Below are 21,309 nucleotides of genomic sequence, written 5' to 3' on the forward strand. Positions count from 1 at the left end.
GGCTTTACATATGTTGGAAGCATCCTTATATTGAACGTACCTAGCACCCACAAAGTGTTTGTGGTACATGCAGGATGAAAATCTGAGTTTTAAGGTCGAAAAGCAAAGCTTTTGTCAGTAACATGGCATGTGAGCGCTGCATATCGGGAATTATATCAAAACTAAAAAGAACTAAAATAGATAGCCAGGGTGTCATAATTTGGGTTTCGGGTGCTGAACATGTAGTCAAATATAGACAGGGGAAACTACAAATCTCCTAGCACATACTATGCAGTACTATCATCTTAGTTATTGACTCTTCCAGGTCAAGTGTCTTCTACCTGTGTTTTTTCCCCTCCATATGTTAAGGATCAAGCTCGAGGCCAAAAAAGGATGATAAAGCTCAAAGGTGAGGCCAACAACTATCAGAGTCTGAGGTCTAAATCAAGCTTAAGTGGCTCATGTGGTGGCTGGGGCTGTTGTGGAACCAAGCGAAAGCTACCTGGCCACACCAGATCTGTTTGATCCTCTGACGAGAACGGCGTCCAAGCCATCGCAAGCCTTTCATGTGCATCATGAAAGCTTGGTGCCACCACAGTACCATCTCTGCATGGCTTGTGCACGAGTGAATGGGGCTGGACACCGAGTGATCGAAGCATAATTGGCGTGTTCATGGAGAAGCCCATTACTGTCATCGACCTCTGAGATTGGTACCTTCTGGCAGCTCCCCTTTCCCTCTTGTGGGCGTTTTGATGACCTCCTAATGCCTGTGAACTGAAGAACTTCCTCATGCAGAAGTTGCATGAAAAAACTTTTGTAGTGGTTGGTCTTGATTGTACATCAGGGCCTCCAACAGTTGAGAGTGAAGTGCCTCCTATGTTCAGGTTCAACCACTCTTTGGGGTTGTCATCCTCACTTCCATAGTTGTCCTTTTCTCCGTTCATCACTTCAACCGGTTGCTCTTTGGCTGTTGATACGATTATTTCATCTACTTTGATCATCATTTCCCCTAAATTCTCAGATAGCTCTGATTACCAAGGGGAGTTGAATACATGAAAAAAAAGGCTGATTGGAGTCCTTTTAAGTTTAGACCAAAAGCAGAAAAACTAACCGAAAGGGGTATCAAAGTGTAATGGAAGTGAGATGGGATGTTTTTTATTTTTTGTCATCCGAATCAGTAACCCCACCTGTTGATGCTTGGTTCTGTAGGGAACAATGCTTATGTCATCTCACTGTTGGCTCCCTTCAGGCTTAGGATTCCCCACTATCATATTTTCTTCCTTTTCCTCTTTTCTCCTTACAAAGTTCGATCGTTTCCTGGCTATCTTAGGAATACCTATAGAAATATAAGTTTGACAATGCTAAATCATTCCATCCCTTGTCAAAATCATATCTAATTTTATTTGAAGTGCCTGCCATGTGTGCTCCTAACACCATCCTATACGCTATACTTTTTCCTCTAGTAGGATAGGTATTAGATGTGATGGGGTTTGCAAGATGGAGTCTTCATGTTTATCCACTTAGCTCACTGCTATATCAATTGATTTCTTTACATCCCACCTTTTATATTCCTTTTGATAGTGAAAGTAGGATCTGACTTCTGAGTTTATGCATATGTCATGTAGGGTTGGGTTGGCTTTTCATTGCTTTTGGATTTGATGTTGTGTGGGGGAGAACAGTACCTTCTTATTTCCAATAATGGTTGTAAAAAAGTTGCAAACAGGATAGCAAGGTCCATTGCTATTTCAGAACAGTTTCTCCTGTTGACCCATGGCATCTGCGTGGGTGTTTTCTTGTAGGGGCTTTTTGGAGTTGGAGTGTGCATACATATGCACAAAGGAAGAACTACAACAAGTTCCACTTTGCACATGCACTTAGTTTATCTATCTTTTTCAATGGTCCTAAAAGAAGGCACTTGTACTTGGTCTTTCCCTCATTAAACTGAGTCATAACGGGAAAAATTTTCATTGTTTCCCTGTTATGTAAAGGTGGTTGCCCACAGTTCACCACACTTTCTCTCTGAAACAGATCATAGAAAAAGACACTTCACCAACCAATCCCAGCTCTGCTTTGTGGAGTGTATGTAGATTGAAGATAAAAAGTGTTTGGTCCTTGGTCCTTCATTGCATAACACCGAATTCATCCAACAGTGTCAAGGTTTCTGTCTCGTTTCCACTTTCCAGAACAACTATGGATAGCAAGAGATATTTCCAGATTATGTTTCTCGCTACAGATATTTACGTATGATAATTTCTATCTTCGGATTTTCGGATGGATAGTAATTCAGAAAGTCCAACTTAAATTCATCAAACAAGATAGTACAGATGTCAAATGTTGTATAAATTAAAAGATGAGATGGATTTGTCTGCATAAACATGCAAGAAATGACTGCTTCTTTTGTCCGCATTAATCATGATCTGATCAAAGAAGACACCACTTTTTCATTACAATCTCATCGATACTTACCCTAAATGCTGAAAGATTGAATATAACAGAACCACATATTAAATTTCGGACTTAGACCAAAATTTAGGAATTTTGTTGCTTCACTCTCCCTCATATTATCATATTAAATTGTAGGGTTAACCTCAAATTAAATCATATATTCTCTTCATAATTTTTAGAGATTTAAATTATAACAAGTGTGAAATTATACATTATAGTTCTAACCTGACTTTTACATCATGTTAAAAAATAAATTTTAAATCTAACTCAATTTTACAAAATCAATTTATAAGATAAAATTTAAATCCACTTATATGTTATAAATTGGTGTGAAACTTTCAATATTCTTCTTTTCGGACACTTTAAACATTACTCACCAAAATAAAAGAATTAAAAACTATTGTTAGTAAATGATATTTAGTGATAGTTTAAAGTTTTGCTCACAATTAAGTTACAACAAAATTAACCATAGAATTTTTTTAAAGAATTAAATTTTGGTTTAATTTAATTTTATAAAATTTTGAATAGAATTTATAAAAAATAATGTATTAACTTTCAATACGTTCATTTCTTTTTCTATTTTTTTAGATAAATTCTTGAATGTTTACAGCCTTCTAACTGTTTATTGTAGTTAAAGAGAAGATTATGGTTTAGAGCATTTTTATTTTAACATGAATGCTGTAATGCATGAACAGCAAACGATGTATGTTGGAAATTCTGCTGTATAAGATGTGTAGTGTCATTGTGATAAATTCACGAAGTTAAAACTATTACATTGTTGTGATTGAAGAGATGATATCCTTAAGCTTATCTTATTTCACTTAACTTTGTGTATTAGGCACAATGCTCGAGATAATCTAATTGCTTAAAGTTTGATGAATAAGTTTTTTTATCTAATGAGAGAAATACTCGCATTTAAAGGTTTTAGAATTGTTCTAAATCAATATTACTTACAATAATTGCCTTCTTCAAGGTCAAAACATTCTTAACAATAAAGGAGCAAAGTAAAGGGTATAAAAGATTGATTAAAGTTATGTTGAGTTAGTTTGATTATGTGATACATGGAAGGAATATTGTCATTCATGACTTTTGCCCACCATGATCCGATCATTTCAATTCATATAAGAATGATGACTTGATAATTCTAATGAATGGTGCGCACTTAAAGTTTAGTTTTAGATCTTCAAGTCATCACATGAATGAGAGAATGTTAAATTATATTAATTTAAGATTGGTTTATGTAATTTAAAGTATAACTTTGATGTACAGATTCTAATGTAATGATTATTAGAATATAAAGTATTAAAGTTATAGGGATTATTTTAGAGTTATTAAAATTAATCCCTCTTTTCTCACTCCAATAAAGGGCATTTTGGTATTTTATTAAAGTTGATTAAATATCATAAAAGAGGAAAAAGGTTTTACGAAGTAACGTCCTCTGAAAAGAAAAGAAACTGTGACTTTGAGAAAGAAAAACATCTTTGACAATTTCTATATCATCAAGAAAGCATTAAAGAGGAGTAAGTGAAGGGAGAACATTTGACAGGAAGGAACTATACAATGGATCCAAGTAAGTTCTCTTCTACTATGTATATGAGAATAATAAGTATTATGAAAATTTAAGATCCTGTGTGTGTTTTTTTTCATTTAATTGAAAAAATTAAAGAATTGCTTATAAAAGATAGACAGGTTAATGTTGTTAAAAACCGAAGGTTTCATTAAAGTGAGAAGATATTTAAAGATGAACACAAAATCTCCTAAGTGACAACTACATGTTAGTGTAGCAGCACATGTTGATGTTCAGTTAGATAAATTAATGTTGCTAAAAATCAAAGGTTTCATTGGAATTATTTAAAGATGGACATGACCCGCTTTCCCCCATGTGAAGTGACAAATACATGTGAGTATATGTGCTCCCAACTAATGTTCGACTTTAAGAAAATAATTTTCTGCTAAAGAGGGATATATAATTTTGAGGATGCAAAGAACAGTGTAGTTTGTGTGGTATATATTTTATTGAATATTTTAGATGCTTAATATGTCTTAGTAATTATCCCATAAAATTACTTTGGACTTTTCTTTGAAATATGAAATTTTAAGTTGCCACTTTCAAGGGAATAATTTCAATTCTTTGACATTAATGTTATATTTTAGCCTTCCTTATATTATTCGTTCTAAGTTGGTATATTTTAGTCTTTATCTTATATTATCTTTCATATTTTAGTCTTTATCTTATTTTCTATGCTAATGGACGCTTCAAAAATCTTATGTGTTCAGTAAATTTGTAAATAAAAAACATTTCCTATTTTTTGAAAGATTTTGGACATAATTTAACAGTTGTGTTGTTATTTTTAGTTAGTTGTCCTATTGGAATTCTGTACTTGCTGTTGGGTAATGTCACTTGGATGATTAAGAATACTTCATTAATTTCGCTGCGGCAGTTTTTAATATTTACATAGTTTCAAATTTACTACTCATCCAAATCTACACGGTCATACAAATATTTAGACAAGAACAAATACTTTAAAAATACAAATATCAAGACAGAGACTATTCTTGTAAATACTGCAAAGTATAAGACTTGTTTGCAGCTTAACTCTGTATTACTATCGTGTAAACTTTTACAGTAAAAGCATAATAAATTTATTATATTTGTAGATTAACATCTTTTTTATGCTTTTATACATTAAAGCTATAATTGATTGATCAAATGTTAAATGTTTTATTAAATATAATATAATTTCAAAGTAAAAAACAAATATATAAAGTTTAATTCATGTATGACACTAGAATCAATTGAAACAAATAACATGTCCAAGAAAATGATTAAACATATCATTAAAAATACAAGCTTAATTGCCTTCCAAAAAATTGCATAACTAAATTCCTATGTAAACTACCATTAATCTTAGTTTAACCTCAACCAACATAACTTCTACTTCGATTATAATTTGATACAAGTTGTCTGCAATAAGGGCCAAGAAAACTCGTTCATGGCTAATTTAGTGCATTGCTTGATAAGTGATCAACCACAGGCATTATTTCGAAAAATATTTAAAAGACCAAAAATGTACAGCAATTAAACAAAGCTGGATACAAGAAGAATAAAGAACTAATCCTGAATGTTGTTCGGATTTGGGGAGAAAAATGGTTTTCAGTGTTGAATAAGTACCACAGATGATAATAACATAACCGATGAGTCTAATTCGATAGTCCAACAACTGTTACTTCGCAGAAAACACTACTCATAATTATTGGCCACCCGTATCCTCAAAGGCAACTATGAAAGTTCAACAGCTTCCTCACGTACCTGCAAGAGCAAAGGAAATCATAACAGCGTAAGTCTGAGATTACATGGCATTAAAGATTTTAGACAAATTCAGATTATTTTGCTCGCGAGTTTTCATTACACAAAGGACATTGTTTTTCGGAAATTATATATTCCGTGTGCATGCATTGTATCTGTTATATTGAAACCGCCAAAATAGCAAGAATTTCCAAAAATGCCTGTGGTGATAAGCCAGTAAATACTATGACGAACTAAGAATGCAACAACTAAAAGTAGTAGTAAGCAATCTCGACATGTTCCTTTTTATGATAAAAACACTTGGAGAACACTTATCATATAAAGGAACAAGCCAAGGTTGTAATCATCCTTTACATGAAAGGACAGACTGTGGTTTTTGACAACCATGCTTAGCTGCCCGAGACTTTCAAATTGTCTTCGTAGGAAGAATTTCAAGGCAGCAATCTCTATAGCATAAAAATCTCATCTTTCAGAGCAAAGGATTTGAAGTTGGGTCAAGGAGGTATTTTAGTTTTTTTAACCAAAATAATCAATGGGGACTTAGAACCTCACCTCAGGAATCAGGATCACCTGTGAAAGGAATGTAGTTTACTCATTAGTAGCATTATAAAACTAATGAAAGGGCTGGACATACAGCCATTTCAAGGATGACTCTGGCATGGATTTTATTTCTGGTATACTAAGCAAACGTGTGCATGGAATTCAATAAACTGACAAAAAAAATGCTCAAATAGTTCATCCAAGTGATTTTTGGCGGGAAGCCTCCGCAAATCTTGTTGAAAACCGTAAAATATTTTATATTTGGGTAAAAAACAATTGAATAGAAAGGCCAGCAAAAGTAAAATGAGATACAATAAATGCTCAACGCATGAGATTTTTCCATACTGAGATTAATAATGAAGAATCCAAGCAATAGATAGACAAAAATGCACGCTCAAAGAAAATAACTCAAAAAAACACTTGCTTATCTGACTACTGCCTCAGTTCATCTCCAAGAATAACCAATCACTTTTATATGGTTTAACCGAAAACATTACTGAATTTATAATTTTGAACGAAGGAAAACAAAAAAAGAACCTACTATGCAGCATTCTTCTCTCGCCATTGGAAGATGATCAATGTCCTGGCGCATCACCCATCTTTTCCATTCCCTATAAATTTGAATCTTAATACCTTCTTATGAGCCAAGCTAGACAAACTCACAAATTCTACCCAACTCATGTCTTCGCATAAAGCAACAAAAGACTACCTAAATTTACCATCCATCATTCCTATAATATAAGGCTTTTATATATAATCCAGAACATTAGTAAGATTTTTGGGTGAGGCAATGGAATGATATGCTTAAAAACAAAACAACATAAACCATTTTCACATTCTCAATTTTCATGCATCCTAGAACCAGCAAGACTCACAAAGAGACTACTAGCGATCTTGACAAGAACGACGGAAGGTACCATGGGACAGCTCGCAACAGGCACGAGCACTGACAGCAACGTGTGACGTCATGCAGGTAATAGCCATTGTACTTTGCAGAGGTAAAAGTGATTGTGTGCAGCCCAATTGCCCCAGATTCCTGATAAAAAAGAAAATACAAATTCTCAATATAATTCAGAATGCAACAAATTACAAAATTAATTCCAAATTGAAGAAATTAAAACGATGGCAGATTAGCAATTCGTTTTGAAACGATATCATTTTAGTTATCGTTAAATAAGAAGACACAGAAAATCGGCGAAAAGCGAAACCTGGTAGCCGGCATGGAAAAGCGGCGGGACTGGACGCGAGGGGCAGTGACTGGAGGCGGACGGAGGCGGGGAAGGGATGACGGTGCCGACGGCCGGAGAGAAGCCCTAGCTGTGGACATTAAGGAACGAGAGAGAGAACCAGAACGCCAAGCCATTGCAATCCAATCTGAGATGTTTTAGGGCTTTGCAAGGGTTTAGGAGTGGTGGCTGGTCTATTGAGTGAGTGTGAGAATCATAGGTTTTGCTTTGCTTAGGTATATCATGGATATAAAACGATGTCGCTTTCAGTTGCTTCCGATTTTTAACCTTGTAACGGTTTTCTCTAATTTTTTTTGGACATTTTTCTTTTATAAACTCCATAAATGTTTCTAAAAGAAAGCATGATAAATAAACTTTTATTTTAACCTAAATTAATTTTTGTATAATTTACAATATAATTTTTGTATAATTTTATGATTAATAATGACCGGTATCAATCAGGTCAGGATCATTTTTATCCAATTTTTTTGTATAATTTTTTTATATATATTACTTCAATTGAATATTTAATTAAAATTTAAAACTATGAATGCAAAAGTCATTGACATCTTTACAATAAAAATTGCTTAATTTCCTTAAGCTTCCCATCCAAATAAAAAAATTAATAAACATTTTTTCTCCGTCTATTTCTTAAATCCAAATAATTTTAAACACCACAGCCACTCAATTTCTAAACTTTTTCTAGTCTCATTATGATTTATCTTTTACGTGTCTCCCGTCTCAACAATGCATTAAAAGTTCAGCTTAATAATATGCAAAAGTATTAAAATAAAACTAAATTTTAATTAAATAACATGATCAAATCTTATTATTCTGATAATCTTACATTTTTTATTAGTTTGTATATCATGCACTTAACTTATGACTTTTTTAATCTATTTAACTTATCATCTACAAAAAGGAATTTTTCTTTATACATTCCACAATTTTCTTGTGGAACCTCTCGTGCATTACACTTCCATATATTATAATCTGAAAAGTGTATTATTTATATTGGTAAAAGCGCACTCTAGTCTTTCTTTTATTATTATTTACATTCTTAAAAGCTCTTGGGAAAATGAGAGCCATGACAAAGTCACATTGCTCAACCTGAACTCTAATTTGGAAAGCCTGACCTGTGTTTAGTTTAGATAAAAAAAAATTGAAATATGCTTAATAAACTTCCATGCAGCAAATTCCAATACACATTGAGGAGGAAAGAAAAAGAATGCTGATTGGAAATAAACCCTTTTTAATTCTCCCAATTCATATTCAAACATAAACACCTAGACAACATCCCTCTACATATTCACAATCAGCAGAATATCTATGATCCATTGAATTCGAGTGAAGTTGAATACTAAAATGACAACAGCATTACACAGATTTTACGCATCAAACCATAAAATAAATGCATCAATGAAAACAAAATATTGGTTAAATTACATCCTCAGCGGCTATATGAAAAGAATAATCTTTGGAAGCAAGATAAATGTATCTTGATCCAGTAAACTGCATCCAACATTGAACCCATGACAAATTGCAAAAAGCAATGCCTGTTACTTAGAAGTATTATTAGAATATCGAAGGATTAATTTTTCTGAGGGAGAGAGTATGTCTTCACGCACTTCAATAGGTTATTATATGAGTAAACTCTGCCAGGTGATAAACTTGTTAAGACCACGGTTCCTCTATAATGTAGTCTTACTTGGGAATTCAGCTTTTCTGACCAAAGCCCAACTTCACTTAGATCTCCTTCTTTCCAGCAAATGTTGACTGTTACCCCGCCACGAGCTTTCAATCCTTTCACACAACCATTGGCCCATTTATCGCGTGGCAATGCCGGAAGCAAGTAAAGGTCCTTCATTGTGCTTTGAACAAGCATTTCTGCTATTGCTCCAGAAAAACTGCCACCAAAAAGAGTTTTTTTTCTATCAGGAGTTCACGTGGTTGCTAAAGCAATAGTCTCATCCAGGCCACGTTTCTATTTGTGCATTTAACTACCAAGAATATGGGTGAAGTAAACACAATACTACTATTCCTGAGGGTCCACTTAAAGATTTAGAATGTAATGAATTTTTTCACAGTTATGGAATTGCTCAGTTATGCTCTGTAAGATGTTATAGAAGAAATTAAGGGAAGTCCTGGGTTATAATGTTGATAAGATGCAATGGTATATATTCAACAAGATATGATAACCACACAAATGTTTAAAAACAGGGAAAAAACTTGCATCAGTAGGCAGATTTATCAAAAAACAGGGAACGCATGAAACAAAAGTTGAAGCCTTAACATGACGTATAGAAATTGAAATTCTACTTAGTTTCTTGGTATTGAAACTTAACAGTTTCTGCAACAGCAGAACTACTCCTTCCTTACCCAGATATGAGAGAGAAAAAATATACAGCCCAAGCTTTTTAAGTGATGAAAGTGCAATTGACAAGATACCTTACAGTCCTTACAAAAAATTGAGCCTTACCCAAAGTTAGCATCAATCTGAAAAGGGGGATGTGTTGTGAACAGGTTGCTATAAAGTCCTCCTTCGTAATCACTTTCATGATCAGGGTCTACCAAGACAATCAAGTGTTTTATCATACGATACGCATGCTCACTATTATGAAGATGTGCCCACAATGAAGCTTTCCAAGTTGTCGACCATCCTGGGCCATCATCTCCTGTAATACAGAGTGAGAATGTTTACTATTGAACGAAAAAGAACACAGATTTACATTATGTATCTCGTCCTATATAAGGTTGAACATAAACATACTAATCCCTGCTTTCGTAGAAGTAAAAATAATTCCTGGAGAACCGTTACAGTCGTCAACTAAACTAACTAGAGAGGCTTTAAGCTGACACATAGTTGAAAATAATCTCTCTAGTCTCAACACAAAAAATCACTTCAGCTATTCATAAGCAAAAAGACAACTATTAGAGAGTGTTTTAATTACTATACAACCATTTTTAATCCGTGTTAGTCTCAGAGACTAAAAAGAATTAAAATGATCATCAAAAGTTTAGTTACTAAATGGAAAATCATTTTTAAGTATAGAGACTAAAAGTTGTAAATTTATGGGGGGAAAATGAGTAATTAAACCTATTAATAATTATATATGGCTGTTTCAAATTATCTAAGAATCTGAAATTTCAACATAATGAATAAGTTCCAGACATATTGCATGAAAAAAATATTATCTCTTGAATGATTTTAGCTCATAAAGTTCTCATACAAGACCTCTTTTAATTAGACTAGATTCCACAGCTTTACAGAGGACTGGAGTTTGCTCAAGACTAATCGTGTGCCCTGGAAATAGTCCAAACAGATGTGAAACATGTCGATGATGTACATCTGGGTCCTCAAAATCTTCTGCCTGAAAAATAAAATAAGGCGCTATAGTAAACATGGAATTGCTGGCAAACAGTCAAACTTGTTCGTTGCAAATCAGAACAAAATATCAGATGACAAGAACTGGCCAAATGGATATTAAATGGATGGAAGGAAGGAATACAAATAATAAATATAATTTCTTACCCATTCCATAATGGAACCATCTCTAGAACGTTTTGTCGGAGGAAGCTTAGACTGATACACAGTGACTCTTTTGATGATTGCGTCATCGTGTCTTCCCAAAACCTGTTTTTCAGATATTTAGTGACCAAGACAAAATTGGGATAATATGAAACTAGTATTGGTTTGAGTATTAAGATCATTCTCACCTCAGCGGCAGAAATGATTATAGAGAAAACTTCTTTTATGATTGAAATGTCCATGGTTGATGAGTAGCTCACACTAGCAGGCTTTCCGTCTGGTGCAGTGAACATGTGCTCTGGTGAAGTTGATGGGTTAGTTTCTAATAATCCACCACGGCCTTCAATCAACCAATCCAACAAAAATGATGCACATTCTTCCAACAAAGGGTATGCTTTATTTTTAAGAAAATCCTAATGTAAAAAAAATAAAACAAAATCAACCATCACTTACCTAGTAATTAATACACACAAGATACTACACAAAACAGATACATTTACTAATATAACATTTACAGGAAAAATATAGCTATATGTGCCATGATAATGGGTATCTAATAACTAGTCTATATTTATAACCTCAAAGGTTCGTTGGTAATAATAGCAGTAAATAAGTTCCATCCTTAAATGAAACTTGAAATCTATAATTGAAGTTGTTGGTTGTGGTTTGAAAATCCATTTGAAAACAGTATGTTGCTCCCTGGAATTATTAATTGTCACAGCTGAACAAGGCAATATTTGGATTTGTATCAATTTTGAAATTATATTGAGTTCATAAATCATAATAACAAAAAATAGATCAACTGGTCATATAGAGAACCCTATCATGATATGAAGATGAATAACCTCTTTCAATATTTCAGGTCCAACACATAGTTATGCCATGAAAATAGAAGCAGACAATTGCATTCATGAAATAGGCAACTGTACAAGTATAACAGTTCATCATCAATAATTTCAATAGCTATCTAAAATTAATCCGTCTGAATAGGCAACTGTACAAGTATAAACAACTCGTTTCACAAGATCAGTTTTGAGTCAATACTTTTAAATCGAGGCTTAGATACTTTACTGAAAGATCTGAACTTACTTTGTCCATTGTATAAGTATAATGCTCCCATAAATGGGCACAAAGCCAAGCTCCACCCATAGGCCATAAAGCCCAAACAGCCTCACCTCTATCTGGTGATGTTTTAGCCCATATGTCAGAAACTTGATGTGCAACCCAACCATTTGTTTCATAGTTCACCTGTATGCAAAAGATCAAAGGAAAATATGGATAGAGCATATAAAATTCAGGGCATGGTGGGCAAATGGTAATACGGTAGACTATATTTTCTTGTCTTCTTGTTTTGCTATAAAGGATATAAAGTTACTAATAGCGGAAAGGGTGGATCTCTTTCTTAAATACAATGCCAAGAATAATATGAAAGCAAGAGGGAAAAGAACAAAATACCTTTGCAGTTTTTTTACCATTGGCTGACAAAGACGAAATGAAATCAAATAAGGGCTCTTGACACTCTTGTAGGTTGCTAGAAAGGGCTGGCCAATAATTCATTTGAAGATTAATGTTCAAGTGAGGAGCACCACTGGATGAAGTACAAAAAGAGACAAATTACAAACTCATAGCAATTGTTCGTGAAAGTACTTCTACATACTATATTTAATACTTCATATCCATGCGAAAACTCTACGCAACCTTATAAACAAAAAACTATAGTATACAATTTCCTTTTTATTTATTTATTTATTTATTGCTAGATGAGGGATGAAAAAGAGAAGGGAAAACATACTCCCATGCAGGCTCAACATCTTTGTTCCAGATACCCTGTAGGTTTGCCACCTGAGATCCAGGACGTGAACAAGAGATTAGGAGATATCGACCATATTGAAACAAAAGCTCAACAAAGGAAGGGTCCTCATCAGTTTGAAAAGATTTGACTCTTGCTGAAGTTGGAATGGTGTCACCTTCCTTTTGAGAGATGTTTGTTTGAGAGGAAACTGACTGCCTTTTGAAGAAAACAGATTTTCCCAAAACAGTCTTTGAGCTTTTAGAGAGTTGCAATGAGACGCGGTGAAATAGATTTTGATAGTCATCTATGTGTCGTGCATGAAGATCAGCATAAGAAAAACTTTTCACGGACTTCATTTTACTGAGGGACTCAGAAGTAGGGTCCTTCTTTGAGTCTTCAGGCATAGTAAATGGGCCATCAAAGGAAGAAGAAGCTGTCAAAAGCAAAATAGCCGAATCTGAACCTTCAACTTTTAGCTTCCTATCATCTAAAACTTGTATAACCCCGTTACTAATCTGCATATCAAAAACTGCAGAAAACCGAATCCCCATTGGATTGTCAATTGAATTCAGTCTCGGTCGGATCCTACTACCAGGACATCTCCCTTCAATTATTATCTGATTTTGGCCACTTATCCTTGAATCATGATGCATTTTGCTATCAAAATACACTGTAAATGATAATGACCCAGGTTTGCTTGCAGATAACCTTGTCACTATTACTTGGTCTGGACTAGAAACAAAATGCTCTCTAGTAAATTCTACATCACCCACAGAGTATTTTACTTTTGCGGTAGCAGTATCCAAATCCAGCTCCCTGTAATAAGACTCCTTTGAATATTTAAGATGGGAATCATGAAACTCTATCTTGATATCACCGAGAAGTTGGTATACCTTCATGTCAAAAAATAACAGTTAGGAAAATGAGTACCAAGATTGTATAAAGCTTCCTTGACTCATGCACAAATGAGAGCACCAATAAGCACACATTTAAAAGGGGGCCTGGGGGAATGAATGGATTACTAGTTGAATAATAAAATTATGAGATTTGTATTGTAGAAAATAGCACCTAATCAGATTCCACTGTTCATATATCATATTACCGGGTTGTCAACCCCTGACATCGGTTCAGTAAATAGTATATAGTTCTTTGAAACTTAGAGCAAGGATGGTTATATGAATTGTGACATATTACATACATCGGAAGGCTCTCCTGACAACTTGACAGCTGCTGTGGTAGCTTCAGAGAATTTTCTATCATCAACGAGCTTTCTGACTTCAGCCAGTGCTTGTGGAGCACTTTTGTTGGTGTAGTCTCCAGGGATCCCAGTCCAAAGTGTGTCCTCTACAAGAAATTTTAAATCTTCACATTAGAATGCTTCAGGAAAGAGAGAGACATAGCTCATTCGTTTCACCTTGCATAAAATAGTAAACCATGACCATGTCCTCGCATTTCATCCCACTTATATAAGTTCTCAAGTACAAATGCCTATAGTGTCACCCATTAGACGAAAAAAATACTTACAGAAGAAGAAAATAAGAAAAAAAAAAAGAACTAATTCCTCTCATAAGCTAATTTTAGTTTCCACCTGATTAAAACTTTTAGAAAAACTAATAAGAAAGTTTTTATAAATTAACTTAATGATAGCTAGTTTGAGCTCATGAAAGAAACTTAATTCACTTCTCTTCGTTATTTTTTATTCTTACAGGTCTTTAACCAAAAAAAAATTATCCAAAGAAAAGAACCTCAGTAAAACCACACCAGAAAAAACACCCTTTCTAAGTGGAGAGCAAACCCCACACCAGAATGCCATACTTCTAATCGGGACTCAAGTCCCGTACGTACAATTGTATTCCAACAAAGATCTTGAAGGAATTAAGGACAATACGCAGGTGTGTTTTGTCGTTCACATCATTAATCACAAACACGGTGAATTTTAAGAATGTAACTTATACAGGGTCAGATAGTGATAAAGGGTATAAAAAATTATTAAACGGGGAAATAAAACATAGTTTAAAACTCTTATGACTACCATACAACAACAACATCACTTTCATTGGCCTTTGGATCGAAGTAACGACAATTAAAGCGAAAGTTTTCCAGATTAGAGTTTGAAAGCAAGAATACCATTGAGCTGGAGAAGTTCGGAGGGTACGCCACCCCAAACCATGGCACCGAGACGGCCATTGCCAATGGGGATGGCATCTGTCCAGTGAGTTGCAGGCCCAGCGAAAGTAACCTTCAAGGGCCTTGGAGGAGACTCATCATCCCCTGCATTGGTTGAAAGTGGCTTCCACCACGTACTCTGTGGGGTGCTGCGCATAGTAGCCCGTACTCCATCTTGCATTGCCCAACACAGTAAGCAAGAGAAGACGAAGGACATCAGAAGTCGGTGGATAAGAACCTTCATAGCTGTTGGTATCTCTACTCTGAATGAACCTCTTCACACTCAGTTTCCACATACTATTTTATACCACAAATTATTGTACCTTGTCTTCTACTTCTTCAGATTTCTCACTATTTTAACATTCATTCCCCCAGTAAGAGGAAATTGCAAATTTATTTATTGTAAGCTTTTTATTTCAATATTTACAATTAATAACATTAAAAAAAAACGTGGAACTTTCACTCCTTTTAGTTCTTCTGCTAAATAAATTATAGTCTCGCTGAGCCAATAACTTATGTATTTTTTAAAATTATTTATAGTTATTTAATTTAAAATACTTATTTGTATTCCATTTTTATTTTATGTTGATTTTTTAAATATTTTTAAATTTCCTTTTTATACTTAAATTTTTTTTTATCGTAATAAAATTTTCATGGAAAGTAAATACAAAAAAATTAAACTTTTGAAGAACAAAAATATATCTAAGCTTTTGAAAGAAAAAAAATCAACTGGGAACTAAAATAACTAATTTCAATTTTATATTTTAGAAAACTATTATGATAATGTTACGTTTTTTATAGACTAATAAAACTTTTGTTTTCTTATTCAAGATTAACAGTGTCGATTAAAATAAATTTTAAATCGGGTATAGATACTAAAATTGCAATTTTCTATAAAAAACAAAATTAAAAATTAAAAAAATTATATGGATCAAACGAATGATGAAATTTAATGAATAATATGATTTACTTATTATATTAATTTTTTATTGTAGATAATGGTTTAGTTTAAAAGAATTATTCAATTTAAATAAATAACTATTTAAAGATAAAATAATCATTTTAATTTAAAAATTAAATAATTTACTTTTCTTTATGATAATAAAAATATCATAGAAAGAAGATGAGCTGTATCCACTTTTCTTTATGATAACAAAAATTAATAAATTTATTATTATTATTATTTTTATTATCACTATAAAATTAAATATTATTTTTTTATAAGTTTATTATAAATAATTTTTTTATAATATTTTCAAAAAACAATTAAGTTTAAAAAACCAAATAAAAATAGTGAAATTTTAAAAAAATCATTTAAAGGATAAAATAATTACTTTAATTGTAAAAAAAAACTTTTATTTAAAGATAAAATTTGGAAAATAAATATGAAAAAAATTCGTGTAGATAAATAACTCAAAGGGATTTTTGTCTGATTTCTTATCATTTAATTAAAATAAAAAGCATTTCATGATATTAAAGTATAGATATAAAGGAGAAAAAAAATCCATCACTTGTTTCAATGATATATTTGGTTTAAAAGATTATTCGCAATAAAAAAATATACAATATTGTATTCCCTTTTGAATATACTTTTTTATATTTAAAATCGAATTTATTTTCTTTAATTGTTTTGTTTCAAATAATTTATATTACATGAATTAATAATATGACATGAAATGATAAAGCAACTAATCAAAATTAGCTGTAATTGAACAGAAGTAACAGCGACTGCTTTAAATTAGACACGCGTTTGCTGGTCCACACTGACTGCGTATTTCTCTGGGAACCCACCCCCCACAACAACTACTCAACATAACAAATCTTACTAACTTATATGTTATTAAAAATGTCTTATTTAATTAACTAATAATTTATAAAAAAAATTCAAGTGCTAAAATATCTAACAAGTCATATAAAAACGATAAAAATAAATTTAACAGTAAAAAATACCATGGAAAATAAAATTCAGAATTGTAGATTTAATAATGGATGATTTAAAAAAATTCCCACGTTTTAGAATCAACAGTGGGACTAAAGTGTATAATAGTTTGATATAGTAATAGATAATATGACATCAACCTCGAAAAATGGTGTTTGTTTCTTTGTTGGGTAAAAAATGGGATATATTATGATTTGCATGTGATGGGAGTTGTGAAAGGTGTGGGAGAGCGATGACAGCTATCCAATATTCACTCTCAGATGTCTTTTTTGAGAGAAACTCCATCAAATGTTCTATAAAATAATGTTAAGTTTTTTCCTATTCTTTGAGATGCAATATAAAATTATGAATTTTTAAATTAAATTAATTGTTTTAAAAATGTTTCTCCCTTCGCATAGAATTTATTTCATATAATCGATTAAAAAGATAATGAATAATTTTTTCTATAATGGATTGACAAAATAATGTATTTATTACTTGCGGACTAAATTACATATGTGAATTGCCAAGTAGTTTTTCTCTTTATGAATGTTTGCTTTATTATAATTTCTAAAAGGAACATCTAGACGTGTACACCTACTACCAAACAGTTTTGCATTTGCAGTAAGTCAACACTCAACTAACTTTTATTTGGGAAAATTGAAAAGAAGATGGATTATATTATGAATTGTCAACTCATTTGATAAAACCAGTATTATTTGTATAATATTTTTAAAACGTATTTATTAAAATAAAAAATATATAAAATATGGAAGATCACGATAAATTTGGAATAAAAAATTATATTTGATTAAATATAATAAACTATATTTATTATTAAAAACTCTGAATAAATAATGAAATAAAATATTAAACCATTTATATCACTCTATGAATAAAAAATAAATTATTCAACTCATCAATATAGTGGTTTTTGTCGTGAGTAACATGAAAAACTTTGTTTATTAAATTATAAGAATCTATTTCATCTCTTTTTTTAGAATTTTCAGAAACCATTTATTGATTTAAGAAATCCTAATAACATAAAGTAGGTTAATATTCAACCAAAGACTATAAAAATCCCTTTTTTAAGTGTATTCTAAAGCATAAATGTATTAGTGCATAAAATGTATTCAAAATATTTAACAGACTATTGGTTTCAAATAAAACAAAAATTTATAAAATTTGATGAGAATTCCTACTACCATTCTAAAGTGACTAAGACTCAATTTCAACTCTAAAACACCAATTTTTCTAAGGGATCCAAAACCCAATCGTACTGCTTTGCACCTATTTTGATCAATTTAGTGACTCAAATAAGTCACAATACACTAGCTAAGACTGCCCCAGCAGTCCAATTGCGCTTTAGGCCCCAAATGCCCAAAATCACTACCTCACTTCCCCCAATTTGCCCTAAAACACCATAATTTCACTTAACTTTCCATTTCATTCAAGCTATAACAGATTTATCACTCCAAGCACTTCCAACACGCCCAATTACAGTAGCTAGATTCAACCAATTCAGTTTACAGACCTCATGCTACAATATCATACATCACACGCATCAACATGTATGACCCACTTACTTTAGAGCTTAAACAAGCAAACCAAACAGCACACCCATTAAGGAATTTAACATACATACAAATACTGCAAGCAAATTGAAAACAATATCTAACTCTCCTTACCTTGGAGTTGAGCAGTACAATCCACTAGAATGCTCTAATAGTGCCTCACACAGCAAGGACCCGACCAAACCCCGCTGAAGAAGGATAATCTAATCGTATGGTTGCGAAGCTCACTGCGCTGCGATCACTTGAGCACCACCTAATCCAACATGCAATGGTTGAATGTGAGGGAATGGTAGAGAGAAGGCAGAGCAAGGTTAGGGAAAATAAGAGTTCTAGAGAGAGAATGGAAAGTTGGCTAATGAACTCAGATTTTGAAAGGTCCCTTCTAAGGTCATGATGTCCTTAGTTTTACGGGTCTGACTGCCTCAACCTAAGGCCCAATAACCCTACATTTTCAGGCCCTTACAATTTGATTAAAAATCAAAGTCAAATACTCCTTTTTCTACTTGGTTTTGATATGTTTTGGTTTGGCAAAAACTAAAGTCTAATATTAAAAATAAGTAATATAAAAAATTCTTAGTTACTTTTTATAAAGTCAACATAAATAAAAATATGTATCTTTAAAAAAATTCTCAATATATTCACTTTTACTTTCTATAAAAATACAAACATGTGTAGTTAAATTACAATAAATAGTATTTTTTAAGCCAATTAACAAATAAACTTGTTATATAACGTCCATAAATAATGAAATTTATCTCTTCCTAAGTATTGGATTTTTTTTAAAATTGATATGTTTATTAAATTTATTTTCAACAATATGCATTTTTTTTAATTTTTAAAACAACAAAAATAAAAATAATAAGAATCTAAAATTTATTATGGTTCCATCTTTTAAATCATTTCAATAATTACAGTCATTTTAAATAAAAGATTAGAAAAATACTTCATAGACTAAATCAAATTAAAAAATTATTATTCTCACAATTGTATAGTAATACAACAAATAGAGGAACATTTTTTCACTCTTTTCTATCTATTTTCATAATTGTAAAAGAATATAAAATATAAGAATAATTTCAATAGGCAAAGATGAAAAAGTGGTATTAAGTTTAGGTTTGGGACATGTATTATGGAAAGCTTTGTTTATTTATATATATATGGATGACAACGGGTCGGGTCGGGCACGGATAGTGCCTACCCGCAACCCGATCCGACAAAAAAAATTCATCCGCTATCCACACGGATACCCGCTTAAAAAATATCCGCGGATATTTTAAAACCCGTGAATACCCGTGGATATCCGCGGATACCTGCAAATATTAAAAAAAATTATTTTTTAATAAATTATTAAAATAAAATTTAAATAGAATTAAAAAAAATATATAAAATATAATATAAATTAAATTAAACATAAATTTAAATTCAATTTTAATTAAATTTAATCTTGTAAAATATAAATTAATGTTAATTTTAATTAAATTCAATGTAAAATATAAATTAATGTTAATTTTAATTAAATTTAACTTAATAAAATATAAATTAAATTTTTATTTTTATTTTTTACGGGTAGCGGGTATCGGCGGGTACGGATAGTATAATACCCGCACCCGACCTGTTTATAAGTGGGTATTAAAATATCCGCTACTCGCGGGTTATGGGTAATAGATATCCACGGGTATCAACTATCTGTCGCGCGGGCGCTGATTTTTTTACATCCCTATATATATATATATATATATATATATATATATATATATATATATATATATATATATATATATATATATGGGGTTTGGGTATTTTAATAATTTTCATTCTCAAAACTTAAAAAAAAAAAAAAAAAAACCCCAAACCCTTACTCACCTCTCTCATTCCTCTTAATCCTTTCTCTCTGTCATCCTACTGTAGCTCCAATTGAAAAAATCAGAAACACTTGCCTTTATTCAATTTCACCATCTTCACTAATTTCTCTAATTTCATCATCTGCATATGTTGAATCATCATCTCTAAAAAAACCCTCGAGGCCAATTACCAATTCTTACGGATGTCATTATGCCTGTGAAAATTAGATAAAATTAGATAAGACAAAAATTATAAAATAAAAACTCATTATAAAATCATTTTTTGTAAGAAATTGTTTAACAACAAGTATTTCTGACTTTTTCCAGGTCAATTACCAATTCCTTTATGCTTGTGAAAATTGGATAAAATTAGATAAGACAAAAATTATAAGATCAAAACTCAGTATAAAATCATTTTTTTGTAAGATTGTTTAACGGCAAGTGTTTCTGATTTTTTCAATTGGGGCTACAGTAGGGATAACAGAGAAAAGATTGGAGTGAGAAAGATGAAAGAGAAAGGGTTGACAGTAATGAGAGAGGTAGAGTAAGGGTTTGGGGGTTTCTTTTTTTTTTTTAGTTTTGAGAATGAAAATTATTAAAATACCCTTAACCTTAGAACTTAGAATCCATAGTATATAAGGATATTTTTGTCTACTAAAACCCGGTACACATTGCTAAAATGTACCAACTGAAAAACAGGCGTACGCGCGTTAGCAAACCCATATATATATATATATATATATATATATATATATATATATATATATATATATATATATATATATATATATATATATATATATATATATATATTATTAAAGTACTGTCTCGAGGAATAGAACCCGGTAGCACCAATGTAATAATGGAAATTATAATTACTAATGATCAATCATAATGGAAGGTCTTAACTCGTGGTAGGTCTAATTATGGGTAATGGATACACAAAATCATGGAACATTTAATAATGGACAAGGGTACTGTACTAATCCTTT

At 31.9% G+C, this 21,309-nt stretch overlaps 3 protein-coding genes across 9 annotated transcripts; all 3 read right to left on the bottom strand.

The window, feature by feature from the left end:
* Positions 1–11: 11 nt before the first annotated feature.
* Positions 12–2,383, bottom strand: LOC124832157 (zinc finger protein 7-like). Its single transcript, XM_047306292.2, has one exon. The coding sequence runs from the start codon at positions 981–983 to the stop codon at positions 405–407; it is 579 nt and encodes a 192-aa protein (XP_047162248.1). The 5' UTR covers positions 984–2,383; the 3' UTR covers positions 12–404.
* A 3,079-nt stretch (positions 2,384–5,462) lies between these two features.
* Positions 5,463–7,719, bottom strand: LOC124832154 (uncharacterized). 7 transcript variants are annotated; one of them, XM_088095744.1, is made up of 5 exons: positions 7,480–7,719; positions 7,147–7,307; positions 6,813–6,882; positions 6,284–6,301; positions 5,463–5,734 (listed from the first exon to the last, which is right to left on the bottom strand). In XM_088095744.1, exons 1-2 carry the CDS (start codon positions 7,632–7,634, stop codon positions 7,157–7,159), a joined length of 306 nt encoding a protein of 101 aa, XP_087951870.1. In that variant the 5' UTR covers positions 7,635–7,719; the 3' UTR covers positions 5,463–5,734; positions 6,284–6,301; positions 6,813–6,882; positions 7,147–7,156. The 7 variants fall into 7 exon arrangements, with proteins under 7 accessions (XP_087951870.1, XP_087951872.1, XP_047162241.1 ...); XM_088095746.1 differs by having other exon boundaries at positions 7,189–7,307; positions 7,480–7,718; XM_047306285.2 differs by lacking the exon at positions 6,813–6,882.
* A 1,007-nt stretch (positions 7,720–8,726) lies between these two features.
* On the bottom strand, positions 8,727–15,300 carry FUC95A (1,2-alpha-L-fucosidase). Its single transcript, XM_047306284.2, has 10 exons — positions 14,946–15,300; positions 14,017–14,162; positions 12,819–13,711; positions 12,482–12,614; positions 12,116–12,274; positions 11,215–11,439; positions 11,030–11,131; positions 10,733–10,868; positions 9,977–10,172; positions 8,727–9,404 (listed from the first exon to the last, which is right to left on the bottom strand). The coding sequence occupies exons 1-10, from the start codon at positions 15,226–15,228 to the stop codon at positions 9,089–9,091; spliced, it is 2,589 nt and encodes an 862-aa protein (XP_047162240.2). The 5' UTR covers positions 15,229–15,300; the 3' UTR covers positions 8,727–9,088.
* Positions 15,301–21,309: the final 6,009 nt, after the last annotated feature.

This window comes from Vigna umbellata, chromosome 8, assembly GCF_029865625.1.
Source record: "Vigna umbellata cultivar VRB3 chromosome 8, Vumbellata_1.0, whole genome shotgun sequence".
Classification (NCBI taxonomy): Eukaryota; Viridiplantae; Streptophyta; class Magnoliopsida; order Fabales; family Fabaceae; genus Vigna; species Vigna umbellata.